The following is a 17,605-nucleotide window of genomic DNA, read 5'->3' on the forward strand; positions in this document are numbered from 1 at the left end:
AGTTTGTATTGAGCATTACACCACATGCTGGAATGAAATATTGAGCATTACACCACATGCTGGAATGAAAAATGCAGGAATTAATTATGCAGGGATGAATTATGCAGTCCTGCAGTTCAGTGAAACGCCTTCGTTCCATGAGGCGTAATTCGATTGGCTCCCGTTTAGAGGTCAAAGTTCACGCCCTAGTTAGCGCTGACGTTGTCCAAAGGAAGAAAATGGCGACGGACGGATCAGCAGCAAGGGATACGAACTGTATGGCAGGACCAAAGCGTGGAAGACGGGTCACTAGCATGTCCCTGAGACTACCTGGCACACTCCTGAGCTATGCTGTGTTCGTTTTATCCGCGGGTTTGGCGGCGCAGGTGGTCTCGGGGGACGGGAAGACTCTAGTCCTGCTGGACAACCCAAACATCAGAGACACTCATTCAGTCTTCTTCCGAGCTTTAGCGGGTGAGAAACAAACACAGTGTAATTAGTGCTTTCGTTATGCGCGGGTTTTGCTTTACCAGACCTTTGCTTGGTGCAATCACGTCCTGTTTGTCTCAGATCGCGGATTCGACCTCACTTTTAAGACTGCCGACGATCCCGGTCTTTCACTCATCAAATATGGCCAGTTCCTGTACGACCATCTCATCATTTTCTCCCCGTCAGTGGAAGGTAACGCTCAAAGGCAGCACTTTATTAATGATTTAATAAAATAAGTATAGTTTTGCTTATTCTAACTGGAACAATGCGTTTTTCAGATTTTGGAGGCAACATTAACGTAGAGACCATCACAGCGTTTATTGATGGTGGGGGCAACGTTCTGGTTGCAGCCAGCTCAGATATTGGTGAGTTTTCTTTGGTTAATCCATTTAACATGGCATACCAAATACCTTATTAGAAACGCCTTCCTTTTGTTTAGTCGCTTATGGTGGGTGTTGAGATGTTCTACGTTTATCAGACAAAGCAGTTTTGCAGGAGTCTTTGCATATCATTGTCACTGAAAGGGATCTGAACCCCCCCCACCCCCCCCCCAAAAAAAAAAAAAAAAAGTTTAGTGCTGCTGTGGTCAGAAACTGACCATTAAAGACGGGATAGAATTTGACTAAAACTAAATGTGTATAGCAACAATAGACCAACTTATGTGATTGTATTAAACTACCTGGTGACTGCATGAAGAGCTGTATTTTTAAAGCATGGTTGGTTATGTAAGTGCTTCTTTTCTCCTTTCTGTAGGTGACCCACTACGGGAGTTGGGTAGTGAGTGTGGTATTGAGTTTGATGAGGAAAAGACTGCTGTAATAGACCACCATAACTATGATGTGTCTGATCCTGGTGAGGTAAGGGAAAGAGATTTGCACTCACTTAAAACTGATTCAAATGTGAAACATGACATAATCATAAAACATGTTTTAGTACTTTAATGTTCTCTGAATGATAACTGTACATTTACATTATTTTTAATGTGAATTTTATAAATTAATTTCCATTTTTTTCTCAGCACACCCTGATTGTTGCAGATCCAGAAAATCTACTTAAAGCTCCTACCATTGTTGGCAAGCCCACTGAAAAGCCTATTCTCTTCAAAGGTGTTGGGTAGGTCATTTGTTTTCTGCTCTGGTTTTATTGCATCTAAATATGACTGAATTTTACATGTGGTGATATTCATGTGGCAAGCATTAGTTACTGTGCATGCACTGGACTATGATTCTAGCTTATTCATCTTGTTATTTTTTCAGCATGGTGGCAGATCCTGATAACCCTCTGGTTCTGGACATTCTGACTGGCTCCTCCACGTCCTACTCCTACTTTCCTGATCATCCTATTACACAAGTCAGTGTTTTGTTGTGCTTCATTAAAGTTATAGCTTTAGTCAGTGCAGGTTAAATTTAGAATAAACAGATTTCTAAACTAAATTTTAAAGTCAAGAATTTGTCAGTTCCCAGAATTATTTTCCCCTCACAGAAATACCCTAAACAGGACCATAAATGCTATTTAAACAAGTAATTTGACTAACTCAAACTTTAAACCTCTGATGTGTAACTTTATTCTTTTATGCTTTTTTTCTGATTTACACTATATTCTGCTTTGATGTTACAGTACCCTCATGCAGTTGGAAAGAACACCCTCCTGATCGCTGGTCTCCAGGCGAGAAACAATGCCCGTGTGGTCTTCAGTGGTTCATTACATTTCTTCAGTGATGCTTTCTTCAATTCTGCAGTGCAGAAAGCCACCCCAGGATCAGAAAGGTTTGGGCCTTCTTCCATTGTTAGGAATTCCTTTCTCTGTCACTTCACATCAGTCTAACCAGCCAGATGTGAACAGTAAGAAATGAGCTTTGGCCTATAAAAACAGAATTTGCAGGGTTTATCTGTTCAGGTGATCACTTCAAATTTTGCTTCTTCACTTATATTTATATATATATATATATATATATATATATATATATATATATATATATATATATATATATATATATATATATACGCATGCATCTCTGGAGAAATATATGTCCTAAAGTAGTTGTCATCTGAAATCTTTTTCATAGGTATCCAAAGCCTGGAAACCAGGAGCTGGCTGAGGCCCTGTCTCGCTGGGTGTTTAAGGAGGCGGGTGTACTTAGGGTTGGGGCTGTGACCCATCATCCAGTGGGGGAGAACACACCACCTGCTGCTTATACTGTCACTGACCTAGTGGTGAGTCATTGTATTACACACACACACTGTCTGAGCTAGTAGTGTAAAGCAGCGCAAAAAGTAGTCAAGGACAAAAATGTGAAGTTTCCTTTACCAGTTGTTTTTATTGCATTGCCATCACCTACACTGTGTATTCCTAATGTTGATTACAGGAATACAGCATTGTTATTGAGATGCTCTCAGAAGGCCGCTGGGTGCCATTTGATGGAGATGACATTCAGCTGGAATTTGTCAGAATTGACCCTTTTGTCAGGACCTATCTAAAAAAAAATGGTATTCACAGACGGCCTGTTAACATCCCAACATTTGACAGGGACGCATGGCTTAAGTCAGCTCCAGTTAACACAACTGTGCTAATGCAAAACATCACTTTAGTGGTACTTGCTCTGTCTTTGCGCAGGTGGCAAATACAGTGTACAATTTAAGCTCCCTGACGTGTATGGAGTGTTTCAGTTCAAAGTTGATTACAACAGACTGGGCTACACACACCTTTACTCTTCCACACAAGTAAGTAGCTTAGTTTCAATACCGGGACTTCATGTGTAGAGCAGAGGCATGAATTCTGCTAATGTAATTGTGGAAGAGTGTTTTTCTTTCCACAGTGTTGCAGATGGACGCCTAATCCATGTATGTGTTTATTTCTTGTGTGTTGCAGGTGTCCGTGCGCCCACTACAGCATACCCAATATGAGCGCTTTATTCCCTCTGCTTATCCGTACTATGCCAGTGTGTTCTCCATGATGGCTGGGCTGTTTATCTTCGGTTTTGTCTTCCTCCACATGAAGGAGAAAGAGAAGGCAGATTAAGTGATGGACGAGAGAGGAAGGATGTTGTTCGAAGATGATATGACATTGGGTTGATCAGTCGTCTTGCGCGCATCAGTGCATGAGATCTAAACACTGCTGGTGTAGGGTCATTCTCAGATAAATCATATGTGCCACTACAATTTTTATGCTGAGGTTAACCTGGGATTAAAAAAAAACTGTTTGTATGTGTTCAGTTTCTCCTTTATAAAAGGCTGACTTGTAACTGGGTTATTTAAGTAAATTGAGAGGTCCGGATATGTAAACTTCACTTTTGGTGTGATTTAGATCCTATGAAAGAAAATGCACTGATTCTCTCCCCCCCCCCCCCCCCCCTTTTTTTTTTTTTTTTTTTCTCATGGAGCTTGAATTTATAAAGAAATGGATTGAAATTCTGTAAAGAAAACACCGTCATTCATTAAAATGTCCACATTCCACCCCCCCTAGGAAAGTCTTGTGTCCTAATTTGTCATCAGAAGGTCTTTAGTCTAGATTTTAATCCCAGATTTATTGGTGCATTTGAGCAGTTTCTAAGGTAAATGATATCTGCACAAATTTTTGAACTGATGCCAGTCTTTATGCTGAATGTTGTTCCATTCAGAGCCTTCTGTCAATAAGAGTGACACTGAGTCCATTGCTTTAAAAAAAATGTTTACTATGTAGAATTTTATGAAATGGGATGTCTTCATTAACTTAATTATTTAGTGAGGACCATTTACATTAACAGATGCCTTTGGCCAGAGCGGTTTATGTAATAGTACTGTGACATGTAATAGAACTGCACCTTACTTTTCTTTTTGGATCTTAGCTGATGCATTGGGACACGCTACACATTCAAGCCTTCTGTAAACACGTAAAGTTGACTTTTATTTTGAAAAGACCAATAATAAATAATTTGGGCGTCTACTCTTCACAGGTGTTGGGTCTTTTCTATAATAAGAGTTCGACTGACCCGTGACAACTGGAGAGCATGTGATGATTTGTCATGATTAGTCTTTGCTACAGCCCGCACTAAAAAAGCTGCAGTGCTCTTAGCGTCCCCACTGACATGACGGAGTGAACTAGCTACACGAACTTTGTTTTACAAAGCAAATTTATAAGATAGCTTGTTCTTTGCAGGACACTAGGGTGACAGTGTTTCTGTTAGCAGATTAGCTAGGTTGGCTAGCGTTAGTCAACTTGTCAGTTACTGAGGACATTCTTTTAGGTAGGTTCAGCTAACTCTAAAGTTTATGTAACTTAGCTGTCTTAATGTCTTGTTTTTGAGTATCCACATTTTGCTAGTTAATTAGCACGAAAGCCAAAGAAGCAACAAACAGGGCGACCAGCGAACGGTTTGAACAATGAAGTCAACTAGCGCAGTTAGCTAACGCTAGCTGACTGTCTAACGTTAGCTGTTAAGTACTGTAGTTAAGCAGGCAACAAGCCAGTAAACCAAGTTATCCAGCCAGAGCTGAAACGCTTTGTGGTTCATACCAGAGGCTGAAGTAAGCGAAACGCTAGGCTAGGCTAGGTTAGCTCAGCTCAGCTCGCCAGTTCCATCAGTGGACACCCTTAATCCGCCCGGGACTCCTAGCGATGGATCAGCTCAAAGTCAAAGACCGAATTCTTGAAAATATATCTCTGTCAGTTAAGAAGGTAAGAAGCTTCTAGAAAAGCACCGATTATACATAGCAATTTAGTGAAGCTTTGTCTAACTGTTCGTAAGACATGATTTACGAAATTCTAAATAACCTACGTGGGCCTCCCCTTTGGGCAAGACATAAATCGCAATAGCAGCTTCAGAAATCTAGAGAAATGGAGAATTATGCTGACTTGCTGGACTGTATTCTTAGTTAAACTAATACCAATGTTCGCTCGCTGGCTAGCTAGTCGACTGTCTGACCGTGTTATTTTCAGTTCTGCAGTGTATTTTCTAAACCTTGCTAACTGACTTTGTTCCCTATGCGTGTCATTTAATGCTCATGTGATTTAGATAGTTGGCATAAAGGACAATAGGTAACATTTTACACTGACTGTGGCATAGTGGGTAGGATGTAATGTAAATAAACTTGAGTGGAAAAAACCATCCTACCCTAATCATATTTGGCCAGCTAGGATAGTTAATTTGCTAGCTAGTGTCATAGTCTGAGTTGCCAATGCGACTTTGCCACCCATCTTGTCAGATTAATGTAGACCAGAATGCGTTTAATTTTACCTTAGGAATCATACATGGTGAGATTTTTTTTGTCTGCCTCAGCGCATTGTTTCATAAAGGTGTATATGGTGACAGGTCGCCTGGTTCTTTTCTATTCAGAGATGCAAGACATGCCTGACTCAGTATTAGTAATATCGTTTGAAGTTTGTGCTTTGACATCTGCTCATGTGACTGTTTTTAAATGAAAAAAATTCACATTATAGTTTAAAATAATTGTGTTTAAGATAAACATTTAACTTTTGCCTGATCTGTGCATATTGCAAATTAGGGTGCATAAAAAATTCTCACCTTAACACCGAGATATAATAATGTTTGCTTGTATGTTGAACTCTGGTATAACATGAGAGGTTGGTATTCTTGTTATTATTGTTAATATTATTATTTTACCCTTAGTTGCAAAGTTACTTTGCTGCTTGCGAAGATGAGACCCCAGCCATCAGGAATCATGACCGTGTTCTCCAGCGGTTATGTGAACACTTGGACCATGCTCTGTTATATGGGTATGACTGTTTGCTATGACTTTTGTAAATATTTGGTAAGTGCACAAAACTTGGTCATTATTGGTAAATATGTGTGAACTTACTCTTGTCTGATTTTCTTCTTGCGTTTAAGACTGCAGGACATATCTTCAGGTTACTGGGTCCTTGTTTTACATTTCACACGACGAGAAGCCGTCAGGCAGATAGATGAACTCCAGAACATAGCCACAAATCTTGGCAGAAGTGAGACGATTTCTGACAGCATTTAGATTGCTACTCCAAATGTTAAAATATTTAATAAAAAGTTAACTTATTTAGGTAGCTGGAGTGTTAACTGTGAATATTTCTCCGTAGGTCGAGCATGGCTATACCTGGCACTCAGCGAGAGTTCTTTAGAAAGCTACCTTCGTCTTTTCCAGGAGAATCAAGCACTTCTACATAAATATTATTTTAAGTGTGTGATGCACAATATTACAGTAGTGTGATTTATCTTGAGCTTGCCAGAGTTTTGGCTTTGCTTCTTAAATAAGGACTGTGGTATTTTTGAATTTTTTCAGAAATGCATTGGTTTGCAGCCATGACCATCTCACTTTGTTCCTTACACTTGTCTCTGGGCTGGAATTTATCCGCTTTGACCTTGAACTGGTATGGCTTTCACTATTCTCAAATCAGGTTGTCTGTTCCACTACTCCCTTTTTATGCAGTGCCATCTAAGAATAAGTGTTTAGAATAAGTGCGCGTTTATTTGATATTTGTACATGGAGATTTTTTTTTAACCGATTATTCTCCCCTGTATTTTACATCCTGATAGGATGTCCCATACTTGGATGTGGCACCTTACATGCCAGAGTACTACAAACCCCAGAATGTGTTGGATTTTGAGGAACGATTGCCTAGTTCTGATAGCTTGTCTCTGCACTCCTTCACGTCCCTCACGTCAACTAATCTTGAATGGGACGACAGTGCCATTGCCCCCTCTAGTGAAGGTAAGATGTTCATCCTGCCCGTCCTCTGTCCTCCTTAACATCTGTTGCATACTTTCTTTTACATCTTATTTTGTTTCTTTGTTTGTTTGTGTTTGTTTTTGTTTGTTTTTACCATACATATTTATTAACTGACTGAGATCTATTAAAACAAAATATTTTCTTGGTTTATTTTTGAAGATTTTTGATGGAACCCATTATACATGTTATTTAAAGTAGATAAACACACGTGACTGTTTCCGTGGGCACAAATGCACATGTGCTGTCATTTTTAATTACTCTATTCATAGTTCATTGTCAGCTCATTTCTGTTTGTGGTATGTCTGTGTATTTCCTATGCCTTATTTTATATTCAATATTCCTATCTCTATTCATTTGTTTTGTTTCCTATCCATCTGGTCATTCTTTCCTGTCTAATGTTGAGTTTTATCCCTCCTTTTTTAGATTATGATTTTGGTGACATCTTCCCTGTGTTGCAGTCAATGCCAAGTGCAGACTGGGAAGGTGGGCCGTGGGACATTATTCTCCCCCACCCCTAACCCCTCTCCACTCACAGCACCACACATGTCCATTTAAACACAGGTTTAACTAAGGACACGTGTTTTGTCATTGTCCACTGTGTTGGTTAAAAGGACATGTTGCTTTGGGGGTTTTGGGCTTTCTTTCATTTCTAAGCAAAATGATCTGTTCTAAGCTATCGATCTAGCTGTCTATCTATCTACGAAGAAGTAAATAAAAGATTGTTTATCATGCATCTTCATGATAAATAAAAAGGGCTTCTAAATGTGATGCTTATGGAGAATTGCTTATTCAGTTTTCATGTTTTCTTCTGAGACAATATAGATATGCAGGAGTGGGGCATGAAGCCACAAGGTGTATTATTAATCAGAAATAAGTAATTTCCTCTGTTTATCACAGCTGAGTAATTTTAAGTGCTTATATTGTTTGCACTAAAACACTGCAAGGCTTCTTTCGGCTGAAGCTCACTTTGTTTGGTGCCTGCTTGACCTCCCTGTTATAGCCGCTCTGTCTGTGTGACACCTGTGCATGTTTGTGGCCTGGGTTGAACCAACTTTCACTTTATCTTAGAAAAATACATATTTTTATCAGCATTTATTGCAAGTTCTTTTAAGACCAAATAATTACTTTCAGTTAGTGTTTTAAAAGCATGATGGCTGTACTAAAGCACTCCTAAAAGGACCTGGGTAAAATGCATTTACCATGCTTTAAACAAGAATGTGGTGGAAAGCTATTTTCGCATGGTTCAAACCAGTCCTTATTGTAAGACGTGCTGTGTGTGTCTGTGGAGAATCTGTGTCTGTTCTGACCCAGCAACAGTTTCTACCAATGTACTTGTAAGCCCTTACTGCTCAAACCGATCCTTTTTTTTTTGGCCTGTAATATTTCCTCATGTTTTAGAAAATCTTTCAAACATGTTAAATTTTTTTTGGACAGAAGGAGACCTGACTGACCCAGTTAGTGGGCCTCGCTCGTCAGCCTCCGACCCTCAAACGGTGGTGAGTGACGCTGTGGTGGTCAGGGCTGCACCACTCCCAGTCAGAAGCACGTCTCTGTCACGCAGCCCCCCATTCCGCCACAACCCCTTTAACGAGGACTCGGACACCAACACTTCGGCTGACGTGACTCCGGTGCACGTGGCCAGCCACCGCGATACCACCACTGGGGATGAAACTGGGGGTGAGGGAACCAGCACAGAGCTAGAGGTCATCAGGTGTGTGTGCTGATTTTATGATGTCAGTTACAGAGGAGTGCCTTAAAAAGGCCTGTCTAAAATGTTCGTATGTTCTTACAGCTAAAATGCACACTACCAGCTTAAATTCCATTTATGGCTTCTGGTAATATGGTTAATCTATTCTGACAAACTGAATGGTTATAAGTGTGATTGGTAATCATTGCTGTCACTTTCTAATAGGATGGCCAGAAGGAGGAAGTCGTGTAAGAAGCGGCGGGGGAAGGGGTCGACGGAGTCGATGAGCAGCGGGCAGAACGTGGCCTCTCCGGAAGCAATGGAAGAGGAAGATTCCCTTCAGGTGGCATGTGAGAAGGGGAGTGCCGAGGACGCCGCTACTGGAGGCAGCTGGAGCCCCCTGGACGGACCAGCAGGTATGGCCTGTGACTCGGGGTGTGCTGGAGCAGAGGAGGGGGAGGAGGCACCCCAGGCCATGCTGCAGCTCCCAGAGATGACGGACACCTCCATGGACAGCGTGGGCGAGCCGCTCCAAGACGTCATGGACAAGTTGAACGGAGCTCTGGACGGAAAGCGTTGGAAGCGGTGCGAAGAGGAAGAGGTGGCTCAGGACGGTGCCATCTGCACTAGCACTGCTGCAGCTCTTCTTCATCATCAGCCCTTTCGAGAGGAGGCAGGTGGCAAACCTCCTGACCCAGACCCCCAGCAGCAGCGTGTGGCCCCGAGCCCCAACTTCTTGGTTGCCCACACAGCTCCTGCAGACTTCTACTGCTTTACCCCTCACAGTCCAGACGCTGCTGCCCAGAGTGGTGGCCACCATGACCCTACAGGGCATGGCCAGTCGCAGGCTGTTCCTGGTGGCTATGAAAATGAGGGAGAAAGGGAGGCGGTCTCAGCAGAGCAAGACACATCCTCCTTCCTAGAGCTGACGGAGGAGGAGGAGCAGCAGAATGGACCTGCTTCAAGTCAAGATGAAGAGCAGGGCGGAGTAGCCACTCCAACAGAGACTTCCCATCCTGCAGAATTCAGGTCTGATTACTTGCTGCGACAGTTGTATATTAAAGTTCTGGTTTGCCCAGATGAACTCAGGTGTCTGAATGGAATGAGACTTCATTTTAGTGAGTTTTGCTTGTTTTTTGCAGGGTAGATAACAATCACCTACTGCTTCTTATGATCCACGTCTTCAGGGAGAACGAAGAACAATTGTTTAAGGTACACTTATAATTGCTCTAAGAAGCTGCTTCCTTGTTAAATACTGGCATAATATTTAGTAGCAGATTATGAACAAACGTAAGCAAAAATACAGAAGAACTATATATTGGTTAATAGTTAGTGTTGGTTTTCTCTGTCTCTCCCCCCTGTGTCAGATGGTGAGGATGAGCACAGGCCACATGGAGGGAGACGTGCAGCCCCTCTTTCTGCTGCTCACAGACTGTTATACTTATCTGTTGCGCAAAGGTGAGACTGACGTGATGGGTTAATGAAACAATCCAACTTTGTCACAGCTTCTGAATTAAAAAACAAACAAACAAACAAAAAATAACATCTGTGCAAACACTTTAAATTACATGTTACTCACTGATTGTGTTCATTTTTTAAACATTGCTTTAATTTGTGCCACATATCAGCGTGCTATGTTCTTTTTAGGGGCAGCAGAAAAGCCATATACTGTAGAGGACGCTGTGTCCTACAGTGAGCTGGATTACATATCTGTGAGTGAATATCTGTTGGCGTTTTTGATTTCTTTTGAAGCTGAGCATGCTCAGTTTGGTTGTGTGTAGCTGTGGTAAACTGACGTGGCGTGGTTTTCTGCCCCAGGTGGGCTTGGACGAGCAGACGGTCACTCTGGTGTGCACCAATAGAAGGCGACAGTTTCTGCTGGATACTGCAGACTGCTCACTCACCGTGTGAGTGTTTTAATGGTCATTTTCCCCTGGGTTTTAGTACTTTTTATTGTTGTGCTTCAGACAAGTAGAAAATAAGATATGGTGATGAAACAGCCCCAGCTACAATCATGAATAAAATGGGACTGCTGCCAGAAGATTAACTGCAATTTTTCAGCGTAAGTGGAAACCAGGAGCACTAATGCTTTCTGCACTCTTCCCCTCTCCTCTCGGTACTGTAGCTGGTTTCTCAATGTGCTGAAGTCAGCCATGATAAATGGTTGTCGGGAACCGCCTTACCCTGCCATCCTGACTGATGCCACTATGGAGAAGCTGGCTCTTACAAAGTTTGTGTGCCAAGAGTCACAGTGTGAGGTAAGCGCACCACAAATACCAATATGGCCTACTGGTGATTGTTATACCATAAAACGGCTTACTCTAATCATTAAGACGCTGTGTATTAACTTGGTTTAAATGGCAATGCTACATTAGCAGCGTTAACTGCACAGTAGTCTTAGTAATCAGTATGGTAAGTAGTACTGCCAATAAGGAATCTGAATATAGAATATATAAAATAATTTAATTAAATGTATTATGACAATGCTAACTGTTAGTAGATAATGCTGATATTCATTTCCACTGATGCCCACACTGGAAATGTGCTGTCTCAACGCGTGCAGGTGTCTGAGGTCCATATCCGTCTGTATTCCCTGGTTCACTGGGAGGACCCCATGGACGTGTCCGTGAGCTCTCCCTCCTCACCATCTGGCTTGGGCTTGTCCAGCAGCACCAAGGAGGGTGCTCTTCTGTACCGGGCAGGGACGTCCTACCTGGGCAAAGAGCACTGGAAGAGCTGCTACCTTGCGCTCAGGTACAGGGGGAGCGAGCGTGACTCAAGACTTTGCTCGTTATGAGATGCATGGTAGTCTACTCTTCTTTTAAAAGTATATTGATAGTTTTTTTTTTTTTGTTTTATATATATATATACATACACACACACATGCTGTGGGTGTCCGTCTCGTCAGTAATGGGATCCTCTACCAGTATGCTGAGAGGACTGATGATGTCCCACTTATGTCTATTCCAATGGGGTAAGTTCTCCCTTTTCCCTAAACAGAGATCAGGAGTAAGACATTATAATAGAAGTATGTTAACTGGAGTTGTTAAGGATGAGTTTGATTTTCAGCCAGTGTCCCTTATCTACTTTTTGGTGTACGTGCATGTGTGTGTGCGCACCACAGAGGCGAGTACTGTGGAGGCTGCAGGCGTGCGAACAGCTCGGAAAGACCACATGCCTTCCAGGTGATTCTGATGGCGCGTCCTCCTCTTGAGCTCAGCGCAGAGAGCGAGCAGGACATGGCTGACTGGATGCAGCTCATCTGCCAGGCCGTGTCTAAAGGGGTGAGTCGTCCCTCAGCACTGCAGCCCTGGCTTCGCACCCCTGCTACCTGCCCTCCTTGGTTTCATGTTTGGACTGCTGGGGCGGGTTGCACCAGTCATTAAGTCCCACGCCTGTGTGTTGTACATTGCACAAATCATGTTCTTATTTAAAGCTGTATGGAGAAAGTGTATCTCACTACAGTGGCAACGTGCATTTTCTACAGACTGTGTGTGCTTATTCAACCAAGCTAGGCGTAAGAAGCAGTCTGCCACCAACGCCCCCCCACCCAATTACATTTTGAACAAAAGGGGCTTTGTATTTTGAGTTAAGCAACACTGGATCATTTTATAAGCTTGTCTGGTTATTTTAACACATGGATGCTTTGTTTGCTTGTTTAATTTCTTTTCATTTTTCGATGTTGTTATTCAGGTAATTCCACAGGGAGTAGCACCTACGCCTTGCATCCCATGCTGCCTTGTTCTGACAGACAAGAAGCTGTTAACGTGTCATCAGGATTGCCAGACCAGTTTTTTCCGTTCACTTGGTGGAGCTGATGTCAGTGATGTCGCAGCTGTCTGCCTTGAGGAGGATAAAGAATATTGTGTCATTGTGAGAGCAAATACAGCCCATCAGCTTCACCATCTTCTCGTTTAACCATTAAGGCATTTTAAAGTGCTACAACAATCACTAGAGTAATAAATATGCTAATAAATCACTCAGCTGCTGTTGGTACTTTGATCGAGGAAGGTAAACCTTATGTGGCTGGTTGTTTTTTAAATATTCATGCATGTCCAGAAAGGCTTTATTAACTAACAGGTTTCAACGATCCTATCGCTGTTACTTTTTAAGTATGCGTCTCTGTGTAGGAGTTTGCGACGGACCGGACCCATTTCCTTCCTCCTTGGGTCCTCTATTTTAGCAGTTGTGGGGAGAGGGATCGGCTCTTGGAGGAGCTTGGTTATGTGTGGACATCTGTCTTTCAGGTAAGACTTCGGTGGTGCGAAGGACTCTCGCCAGCTTTGCCGAATTGCCTTTGGTTGATTTATTGTTTATTATAAATTGAATTGGAAGTTCACGTTGCTGTTCCTATATGCCTAAATACACAAGTACAAATGTTGGGACTGCTTCTCTTGTGCAAAGGCTAGCAGCTCGTCTTTTTTCCCCCCCCTCCTGTGCCTGACTTGTATCTATTCTCGCTTTCGCAGGTGTGTCTACCTCATAAGACCGTGTCTGACGTGTTGGTGCAGAAACGCTGCAGGGATGCACTAGAGCTGATGAGGAGCGCCTGGCAGAGGAGTGACAGCCTGCACAGGGGCAGGTCCCAGCGAGAACCCTGGTGCTGACATCCCATCGCTCACGTTGACCGATCACGGCATCGCGTGCAGCAGAACTGAGGAGGGCCTCCACTAACACTCCCACTAGTAACAAAGGTACAAACCGCAGGCGTGTGGGGCAGGGGCAAACATCCCTCAGCCGTTTGGGTCCACACGCTGACGAACAGAATTGTGCCCAAAGAGGATGGAGAACAGAGGCAAAGTTGGGAGCATGGAGCAGAATTTTAATTCGATTATACTAATGCTAAATTTGTTTATACATCTTTTTTAAAGGTGTTATGGTTTACTAAAGCTTTCCCTTTTAATGATGGAGGAAAAAGTATTCTTCATTTTCTTATCAAACTCTATACGCTGTCAACACTGTGCATGAGGGTATTGATGAAAAACAAGTCGTTTCTCAAAACCTAAAACCATCACAAATGTACAGGATGTATACAGTATAAATACACAATTATTGAATGCTTGTATTGGAAATATTACTTTTATGCTTGTAAAGGTCTTTCTATTGATGAATACCTCATTAAACCCATATTATGTATGCAGAGGTTCTTGTTGATGGACTTTACTCAGAAATGTACTGTTCCGACTCTTACTGCAATATGCGCTCTGATATGACTCGTATTGTACTCTGTTTGAAGTCTTTTTGGCTGCTATGGGATTTTTAACTGTTTTGGGCGCTGAATATATGAAGTTAGGCCAGCTTGGCAAATTCAGCACTGTATAGAGATGTGGTGAAGATGAGGAGCAGTTTATAAATGCTTGCACCAGAATGCAAGATTGCACAACTTTTTGTTCTTGTTTTAACTTTACTGATTTTACTAATGGGATGAGTGTGATTTGCTTAGGGATAGATCGTTCAGGCAGCTTGAATGACACTTTTGCAGAAGTTGTCTGTCTGTCTGTCTTAACTACATTTTAAAACAAATAGGTACATTAACCAGAGGCATACTAGAAACAGGAATTGGTGAATTTTCCTAGTCCTTGACAGGTGGTAAATCATTCTGGTGTGTTCTAAATAAGGCTATGGACTAACATACAGTATACTGGCATCGACCGAGAAGCTATTATGAGGAATTTCACATACAGTATTGTGCTCTCGTTTTTCCTTCTTTGTCTTGTTCCATTTTAGGCTCATGGTAGAAAGTGTGGCTCTGTTTGTTTGTTTTTGTTTGTGTGTTTGTTTGTTTTTGTTTGTTTAAATATATTTTTTTGTGCTTACTTTTACATTTTTCTGTGCCCTCTTCTACAAAGCCAGAAACATTTAAGCCAGTGATTAAGCAAGCTTCTGTTCCTAAAATTTGCAGATCAGATCTGAGTGGCAGAGCTGTTGCAGGATTCTTCTTTTTACCATTGTGTACTTTGTCAAGATAGTCAGGTTCTTTGTAAAATGAATGGCCTGTGTTGGCCATGTGTGTGTAATTTTGATTTTGCACTTGTCGTCATGGTGTACTTTAGAGTTATAATGGTTTCTCTCTCTGTGTTGTCCCCCAATACTGGCTGTTAATCAAGTTTTTTGCTTTTATTCTTCAACTAACCATGCTGCTCGTGCGACAATTTGCTTCTCGGTTTGCAAATGGTACAAATAGAAGTACATAATGCCTTACACACTTTTTTTTTTTTTTTTTTTTTTTTTTACACAAGCATTTCCTCTTTATCATATGAAATGCTTTAGCCATTCCAAGGTCCTACCTTACAGTTAGGATGGGGTATGCATGAGAAATTCTTCCAGTGGTCAGATGCTCAGTAACTGTGGTGAAATCTTTGTTGTTTAAGAAGACAGTTTACTTGACTATACTTTTAAGGATGTTTGCCAGGATGTTTGACTAAGTGACATGATGTGGTGGAATCTCAGGTTTGTTGGAATTTGTCCAAATGAACCATAACCTTTATGTTTGGACATTGCTGGGCAATGATGGATTGCAATTGGCACATTAAACATTTTACATGCATTTTTAATGTATATATTTTTGTTTTGTATTTGGTTGCTTTTTTTAATGTATGCTATGACAATGTGAAAAATGAAGTATTCCAGCAAGTTCTAACAGTTGGTTTTAGGTACACTAAATGCTGCATGTGCTGATGATTTTATGTTCATATAATAACAAATGTACATTGAAGGTTTTTTGTAAATATGAAATAAACAAATCTATACATATCTGTAGTCTCATTAATGTAAATGTTTAAAATACATGGTCTGTTGATGCACCAAAAATCTGACTTTAAGACCTGTATTGGATACGGAAAAGGGAAGTTGTAAAGTGGACATCGTTGTCAGAGACGCAAAGGCACTTAAACATGGTATTGTCAGGGTAGGCTTGGTGGGTTACGATTACACGGTAAAAACCTGGGGGTGCCTGGCTGAAGGTCCTGAATGGGTCAACATTAATGTCTGGTAGTCGTTAAAGAAAAAAACAGTTTTGTCTGTTTGTCAGGCAATCACTGCTACATATTGCAGTTATTCTTCATATAGACACAGGTGTCTCCAAGTGTACTATGGCCAAAAGCATTTTCCCAGATGGAATGTTAATAGGGTATGACAATGATTGTCATCATTTAATAATGCCTTCTAAATGGCTTTGATAAGCACAATAAAGCATCATGGAAAAGATAACACATCTGTGTATGTTCTGTTTCTGTGCAGTTTTTTTTTTGTTTGTTTTTTTTAATTTGCTGTGAGGTTTACATCTCACATGCTCTTTACATGTGTCGATCTAATTCAGACTCCTTGCATGTAATCTGCAATTAATTAGGTTCTCAAACTTTGTTCTAGATGTTGGCAGTTCCATAACTTTGAGCAATTATTATCTATGTCCATGCAGTATCACCACTACAGTTATCAAATACATTATTAGCAGAACCGCTGGAATTGCTGCCAAAATTTCCACTATACATTTTGTGTGTATCTGGTAGAAACAGCAAATTGTCCTGGGGTGTAGATGTGATGAAGTGAGACATGGGCCTTAGGGGTCTTTATCGCAGTGACTGCATTGCCTCATTTACATGAATCTCCCATTTCATTGCACCAACACTTCCATGACTGCGCAATGCCAGATATTCGTGGGTATAAATGTGATGATGATAAAGCATTGTCCCAAGGTCACAAATGTAGGTACTTACCTATGTGTTGCAGCACTTATAGATGTAAATGTATACATATAGCTAGGGTTGGGTCCCTTAGTTTAGGTCCTAAGCATTTTTGTTTTATCAAAAATGTATAGGGGGTGTGTGTTTTTTGTAGCTGCCATATTAAGCAAAAATTGTGGATGATCACTGGTTGTGTGCCTAATCCATAAGTGAACGGACAATGGAAATGACCAAAATTGTATGTGTTTTCACAATTTGTATATTTGGCCAGTGTCTGATTCCTTTTTTGCTTGATTCAACATCTCTTTACAGCTGTTGATGTATGAGAATGGATTATTGAAGAATATACTGCCGAATAATTAAATGTTTTTGTTGTTTGTTAGTTTTTTCTTAGAAGCATTAAGGGCACAGTGTGATTTGCATTCTCTAAGATAGATTCTCATTAACTTGACCTGTAAGATGTTCCTAAAATGGTGCATCTTGTGTCTAAAAAAGTTTTTTTCTTCATCATCTTCTTTTTGCAGACCTTACTGGTAATGTACAAATAAATCATCTGCTCTATTGAATGTTTCCTGTGTATTTCTCACTGCTTTTTCAGTTTCTATCTTGATCAGATCAGCCTTATGATGGAGTGGACATGACCAGTCTCTGGCACTTCTCTTCCTGCAGTGCTTGGTGGACTTCATACTTTGCTTGCTCTTGGAATGTCTGTTATAAGCTCAGTAAAACAGTTTTCCAGTATGTCTTTCAGAAGCCTGAGCCATTTCCTCTTCCTTGTTTCTAATACTGTCGTTTGCTTGTACATGAACTCTTCCTACATTCTGGCCCAGGACAAGCACGTATAGTTGATAGACCAGATAGGACAGTGATGCATATGTTGGTATTCATCTTACTCATGGTATTTCACATAAGAAAAGTAGGCAGTCTCCATGTTAATTTGATAATTTCCTTCTACATGATCTGTTTGCTTTTCTAATCATGAACCGTATTCAAGGCTTGCATATCTGAAATTCATTGCAAAAAAAGCAGCCATCTTTGCTGTTTTTAGTTGCAATGCACTGAACATCTCACCT

The 17,605-nt window shown here is 41.2% G+C and overlaps 2 protein-coding genes across 4 annotated transcripts; both read left to right on the top strand.

Moving 5' to 3' along the window:
• Positions 1-190: 190 nt before the first annotated feature.
• ddost (dolichyl-diphosphooligosaccharide--protein glycosyltransferase subunit (non-catalytic)) lies at positions 191-3,929 on the top strand. Its single transcript, XM_027014502.2, has 11 exons — positions 191-453; positions 550-660; positions 747-833; positions 1,222-1,325; positions 1,487-1,581; positions 1,725-1,818; positions 2,086-2,234; positions 2,534-2,681; positions 2,834-2,954; positions 3,082-3,188; positions 3,337-3,929. The coding sequence occupies exons 1-11, from the start codon at positions 219-221 to the stop codon at positions 3,484-3,486; spliced, it is 1,401 nt and encodes a 466-aa protein (XP_026870303.2). The 5' UTR covers positions 191-218; the 3' UTR covers positions 3,487-3,929.
• A 512-nt stretch (positions 3,930-4,441) lies between these two features.
• On the top strand, positions 4,442-17,094 carry plekhm2 (pleckstrin homology domain containing, family M (with RUN domain) member 2). Of its 3 annotated transcripts, none has more exons than XM_027014530.2 (20): positions 4,442-5,121; positions 6,074-6,180; positions 6,293-6,402; positions 6,514-6,613; positions 6,717-6,804; positions 6,971-7,145; positions 7,587-7,646; positions 8,598-8,874; positions 9,076-9,879; positions 9,993-10,062; positions 10,218-10,308; positions 10,498-10,562; positions 10,669-10,757; positions 10,976-11,108; positions 11,414-11,604; positions 11,759-11,824; positions 11,975-12,134; positions 12,544-12,723; positions 12,981-13,097; positions 13,320-17,094. In XM_027014530.2, the coding sequence occupies exons 1-20, from the start codon at positions 5,062-5,064 to the stop codon at positions 13,455-13,457; spliced, it is 3,081 nt and encodes a 1,026-aa protein (XP_026870331.2). In that variant the 5' UTR covers positions 4,442-5,061; the 3' UTR covers positions 13,458-17,094. The 3 variants fall into 3 exon arrangements, with proteins under 3 accessions (XP_026870331.2, XP_026870332.2, XP_026870333.2); XM_027014531.2 differs by having other exon boundaries at positions 8,601-8,874; XM_027014532.2 differs by lacking the exon at positions 7,587-7,646.
• The last annotated feature ends 511 nt before the right edge of the window (positions 17,095-17,605 follow it).

Source organism: Electrophorus electricus, chromosome 24 (genome assembly GCF_013358815.1).
Source record: "Electrophorus electricus isolate fEleEle1 chromosome 24, fEleEle1.pri, whole genome shotgun sequence".
Classification (NCBI taxonomy): domain Eukaryota; kingdom Metazoa; phylum Chordata; class Actinopteri; order Gymnotiformes; family Gymnotidae; genus Electrophorus; species Electrophorus electricus.

What these genes read in the sequence shown, in the direction of transcription:
- plekhm2 (XM_027014530.2), top strand. Translation starts at nt 5,062, where the DNA reads ATGGATCAGCTCAAAGTCAAAGACCGAATTCTTGAAAATATATCTCTG. An exon ending in TCCCATCCTGCAGAATTCAG is followed by an intron (nt 9,880 to 9,992) that starts GTCTGATTACTT and finishes TGTTTTTTGCAG; the next exon opens with GGTAGATAACAATCACCTAC. An exon ending in GTGAGCTGGATTACATATCT is followed by an intron (nt 10,563 to 10,668) that starts GTGAGTGAATAT and finishes TTTCTGCCCCAG; the next exon opens with GTGGGCTTGGACGAGCAGAC.
- ddost (XM_027014502.2), top strand. Translation starts at nt 219, where the DNA reads ATGGCGACGGACGGATCAGCAGCAAGGGATACGAACTGTATGGCAGGA. An exon ending in TGCAGCCAGCTCAGATATTG is followed by an intron (nt 834 to 1,221) that starts GTGAGTTTTCTT and finishes TCCTTTCTGTAG; the next exon opens with GTGACCCACTACGGGAGTTG. An exon ending in ATTCTCTTCAAAGGTGTTGG is followed by an intron (nt 1,582 to 1,724) that starts GTAGGTCATTTG and finishes TTATTTTTTCAG; the next exon opens with CATGGTGGCAGATCCTGATA.